The sequence below is a fragment of the Rutilus rutilus genome (genome assembly GCF_951802725.1).
Source record: "Rutilus rutilus genome assembly, chromosome: 9".
In the NCBI taxonomy this organism is placed as follows: domain Eukaryota; kingdom Metazoa; phylum Chordata; class Actinopteri; order Cypriniformes; family Leuciscidae; genus Rutilus; species Rutilus rutilus.
In genome coordinates, this window is record NC_140223.1 from 13,032,780 (window position 1) to 13,037,629 (window position 4,850).

Below are 4,850 nucleotides of genomic sequence, written 5' to 3' on the forward strand. Positions count from 1 at the left end.
CAGGACCAACATGGAACACATAGATAAACCCCTTTGGGGCCCATACTGGGGCTAATTCAAACAGGGTCAAGATGGAACACACAGATAAACCCCTTTGGGGCCCATACTGGGGCTAATTTAGACAGGACCAACATGGAACACACAGATAAACCCCTTTGGGGCCCATACTGGGGCTAATTTAGACAGGACCAACATGGAACACATAGATAAACCCCTTTGGGGCCCATACTGGGGCTAATTTAGACAGGACCTACATGGAACACATAGATGAACCCCTTTGGGGCCCATACTGGGGCTAATTCAAACAGGGTCAAGATGGAACACACAGATAAACCCCTTTAGGGAATACAAGAATTCTTAGCTTCTGACAATATTTTAGGTTGATTTAGAATGAATGAATTATCATTTTAAACACTATCCTGCTGTAAACAAAAGTAACCGGTTTAGGAAGGCTTTAAAGATTTTTCCCCAAATGAATATAGTAAGAAGCAAGTTCAGCATGTTTGAAGACTTCATGGCCTACTGCGCCACCTTGTGGTTTATTTAATATTTTGCAGTAACTTTATTTCCACTTGTCCTGCAACATCAGACACTGAACACCAAATTAAAAACTCAAAAGTAATTCCATGTGATTTATTTCCAGACATTTGAAATGCATTTACATGTTAAGACACAGCAAGAGGAAAAGTTATGTTATTGTTTGTTTGTTATTACTTAATCATTTAAATATTTCACGGTACGTAATGTACTATACAGAACATTAAGAAGCACATTTGTGAAACACTGCCAAAACCAAACGAAGCTATCAAAAAGAATAGAAAACAGTTCAAAACGTGTTCAATTCATCAAAAAAATGTAGGTAAAACAGTCTGACAGTCAAAACAAAAATGATTTTTTTTTATTTTTTATCATGCAACATATTGTTTATGTAAATGGGAAATTAAACAAAACAATTCATATGACATGAAAAACAAGTCCAATATCAGTCTAAATGACCTGGTGCAAATATTATTAATAAAGTGAATAGGTGCATGAAACAGTAGCTGCTTTTCAGATTTACCATTCAACATCAGCTTACCCGTCTCTGTATGTCAATGAAAACATCCTACATTCTACAAAGTTCATAGTGGTAAAATAATGATCATAAATCAGAAAAGCAGTGGAGTTATTTCAAGGTTTAAATGAGCTGCCAGGGTTATTAAATGGTTCACTCGTGGACCAACAAACATGAATCAGTTTTTCATGATGAAGGCTTTTTAAAACTTGTGTTTCTCTCGCAATCAGTTTAAAAAAAAAAAAACTAACTTTTGTTATGTTTAATTACTATAGAAATTGATATATTAATATCATGTATTATAAAAAAAAGAAAAAAGCTATGACCTTTACGCCGTTTTGACATTCCTGGGATTCAGCAGTGTAAAAATTACATACTAAAACTTTTATTACCATCGTTACATACAATATATTTAGACTATTTAGAGATTCATGATTCACCAGATTACAACACACACACATATAATAAATAAAATTGGCAAGACACACTAACATTCAAGTGTTCAGACACAGACCGAGACATTGAGTCTGGTAGTAATACTCTAAAAAGATTTTCAAATGTCAGAAATGCAGTATTGCGCAATTGTGTCGCATCAAGTTACTGCTTGCTATGATCCTAACGTGCGACTCCTGTCCAGCCTTTTCTTTGCAGGGTTCGGGTACTGGGGGTTCTCAATAACCCCCTCCCCAAACTTGAGTTCCAAGAAGGCACGGTGGTTGTTTGGACCATAAGCGGTGATGCCAGCAAATGGCATTGGCACCAGGGGTTGCAGGAAATGTTCTGGGAACTCCACGTCTTGTTTGTGCTCAGTCCAAGTGTCCCGGGTCATAACTCCATTACGGGGGTAGAAGGGCCACAAGTCTACATGCAAATGGTTTGCTTCACTATACTGCACGCGGTAGAAGTCACCCTCGACCGCTCGCTCCCACACATAGCCGTTAGCATCCACCAGTGAGCCGGAGTCCAGGTTCTTTAGGTAGTCGCAATTTGGAACGTCCTCCATGTAGATGCCCAAGTCCACGTCATAGTCCCATGGGATTATGTCCTTGTGTCGGGCAGCTCCCAACAAAGAACCCCCTTCCAGCCAGTAACGCACACCGGAGCTTTCCAAGATGTTGACAACATATTTAGTAGTCTCTCGGAGGGCACGCAAGCAGCAGGGTGGAGTCCAGCGCTCGACGTAAAGGTATTCCGGTGTGTCGTCACGCACTGTGCCGAAACATCGCGGCGTCTCTTTACTGCAGCCAAACCACTGATCTCGTCCGTCAGGCAAGATCACGCGCTTCAAGCCAAAGCTGCGCAAGAGGTGACTGGTTGCATCTTTCAGGCGACTATCCGCCTTCCACTGGTTGTGCGCAGAGGTAAACAGCGGCCGATGACTGGCGGAGAACGAAGGTCCCTCCAGGAGCTTGACCTTCCATCCCCGCAGAGATGTTTGGACAAACAAGGAAGACATCAGGGGGCGACCTAAAGGAACTGAGAGATTGAAGAGGTCCTCGGTACGGATAAGAACCACGGCGTCTCCCTGCAGGGCTGTGCAGACGCTACCGCTGCTCCCTGAGGCCGCAGGGTTGTAGGTGGCGGTCCATTCCCGCAGATTCACCCGAAGGTGCAGGCATTGCACTGCAGAGCGGGTCAGCACCGGCGCAGCAACCAGTCGGACCGGCCCGCCACCTTCCCCTTCCAGCTCCCGAATGAGACGCTCAATTTGTCGGCCGTGGTCCAGCTCCACACCATCTGGAACTAATAAAGCAAATTCCGTCTGCACGTTGAACTCGGGACGGTGAGTTTGTGGAGGCTGGTCAGGGCTCGGCGACAACACCAGGAGCCGGGCTCCCTCGGGAAGAGCCAAGGGAGGGTAAGGTGGACTTTCGGCTACAGCGAGGAAGGGCAACTCTGGTCTCTGGCGCAAAAAAGAGCGAGCAACATCACCAACGTAGTTCTCAAAGTCTTCAAATTCACGAACAAGGATCGTGACGCGAGGGCCACGCATGTTGCTCTCAAGGCCTCCCAATTTGACGCCTCCAACTATACTTCCACCAACCAGATTACCCATAGCTCCCAGTCCTGGCACAGGAAGAGAGGCTTTCTTTAAGCCCTTACCTTGTTCCCGACGTTTCTCCATCATCTGCTGCTGGGCCCGTGAGACATAATATAGGATGAGCAAGTTCAAAATTATTGCTCCAGTTAACAGAGCCTGGCAAAAACTGATACGCATTATGGCTCTTATTGTTATATGCTTTTATAATACATACAGTAAGTGAAATCTCAGGTAGAGAGAGGACTGACAATCTTGACCAACATAACTCATCCAAATTCCTGAAATCTTGAACATTAACATTCTGGTTTGGTCAAAAAGCAAGCAAAGTGGAAAGTGTTTGAGGTAAATATTTGATGAAGCATCTTCAGTGACCAGATCAGTTTCGGCTGATTCCTTTGTGTCAGCTGATCCCATCCAGGAAAAAAAGACTGATGGACAGATTCCATATTCGATTGCATTGCCTTTAGTTCTCCACAGTTCATTAAATATATGCTATAAGAGGAGACAAAAAAAGAGAACATTTTAATAAACAATTTCACTTTGAGCATTTCAAAGACAAAGTACAAAGTTATTGTTTGAGACATCCAGATCAAGTTTGTATAACAAAAAGCCTATTCGCCATCATTACAAAGTCTAACCAACAAAGATGACCTAGAAATGTATAGAGATGTTCAAATCTGCTGTCCCAATTAGAGATGCGCTCTAGATAACCTACATTCATGTATTTGAGAAACTCTTATTTGATCACTTGAGACAGGTCCATACAAATATAGACCTTGCATGCGAAATTAAAGCTAAACAAGCCTACAATCATCGATTCATGTAGATCTATGCAGCCGCTGATCTTAAAAGCATACACATAGTCCCGTTGGCATGCAAAACTATAAATCACGATTGTGAGAACTAACATTTTACGGTTTGATTCAACATTTTCCTCATCAGCAGATTGTCTGCACGGTATTCTTGCTATTCTTCCCCATGCTGATTCGGAAATGAGCAAAGGAAGTCTGAGAGAAGATCACAATGTAGCAGGAAGCTCACACTACTGGGTCGCCCTGATCAATCCCGTAGAAATAGAACGAGCGGGTAGAATGACAAATAACGTGGAATTTCAGTTCTCAAATGGGCGGGGCTTAGCGGTGATATAGGTTTAAAAATATATTTAACTTTTCACAGTGTATTTTCTGTAAGCAAGATATATATATATATATATATATATATATATATATTTTTTTTTTTTTTTTGATAATTACAATTGTATTTTTTTTTCTCTGCAAGTTTGTCATACAATTTTATAAAACAAAAAAAAAAACAGAATAAATAAATTCGAATTTAAAAATTAAAATGACAAATTATGCAGTTTCGTAATTGAAAATATAGAACATAAAATATATTGAAGAAAAACGAAACATCTTTAGAACAGGTAACATTAAAAATATGGAGTGACGTGACATTACCACGTGATAGCTTTTACTTTTCTCACCGCTTGTCAGGATGGGCCAATCACAGACTTTGTGATGACTGGACTTTTGAGTTAAAAAATAATGTATGGATTGTTGGGGTGATTTTTACTTGTTGGTCAGCCACAAATCTTTCTACTCAATAGATTTAAACGATTATACGTTGTAGCGGCTCTATTTCTCGTCTCCTACAAAACTCCTACAAATCATCATCAGCATCGTAAATCCTGCAGTTTTGTATATTTTCATTTTCTTTTGGAGCCGCGAAACGCCCCCTTGCGGAGGCCTGTTTAAT

At 41.3% G+C, this 4,850-nt stretch overlaps 1 protein-coding gene across 1 annotated transcript; it reads right to left on the minus strand.

Moving 5' to 3' along the window:
* Positions 1–1,301: 1,301 nt before the first annotated feature.
* Positions 1,302–4,127, minus strand: fkrp (fukutin related protein). The gene is made up of 2 exons (XM_084418886.1): positions 4,004–4,127; positions 1,302–3,587 (listed from the first exon to the last, which is right to left on the minus strand). Exon 2 carries the CDS (start codon positions 3,270–3,272, stop codon positions 1,662–1,664), a length of 1,611 nt encoding a protein of 536 aa, XP_084275012.1. The 5' UTR covers positions 3,273–3,587; positions 4,004–4,127; the 3' UTR covers positions 1,302–1,661.
* Positions 4,128–4,850: the final 723 nt, after the last annotated feature.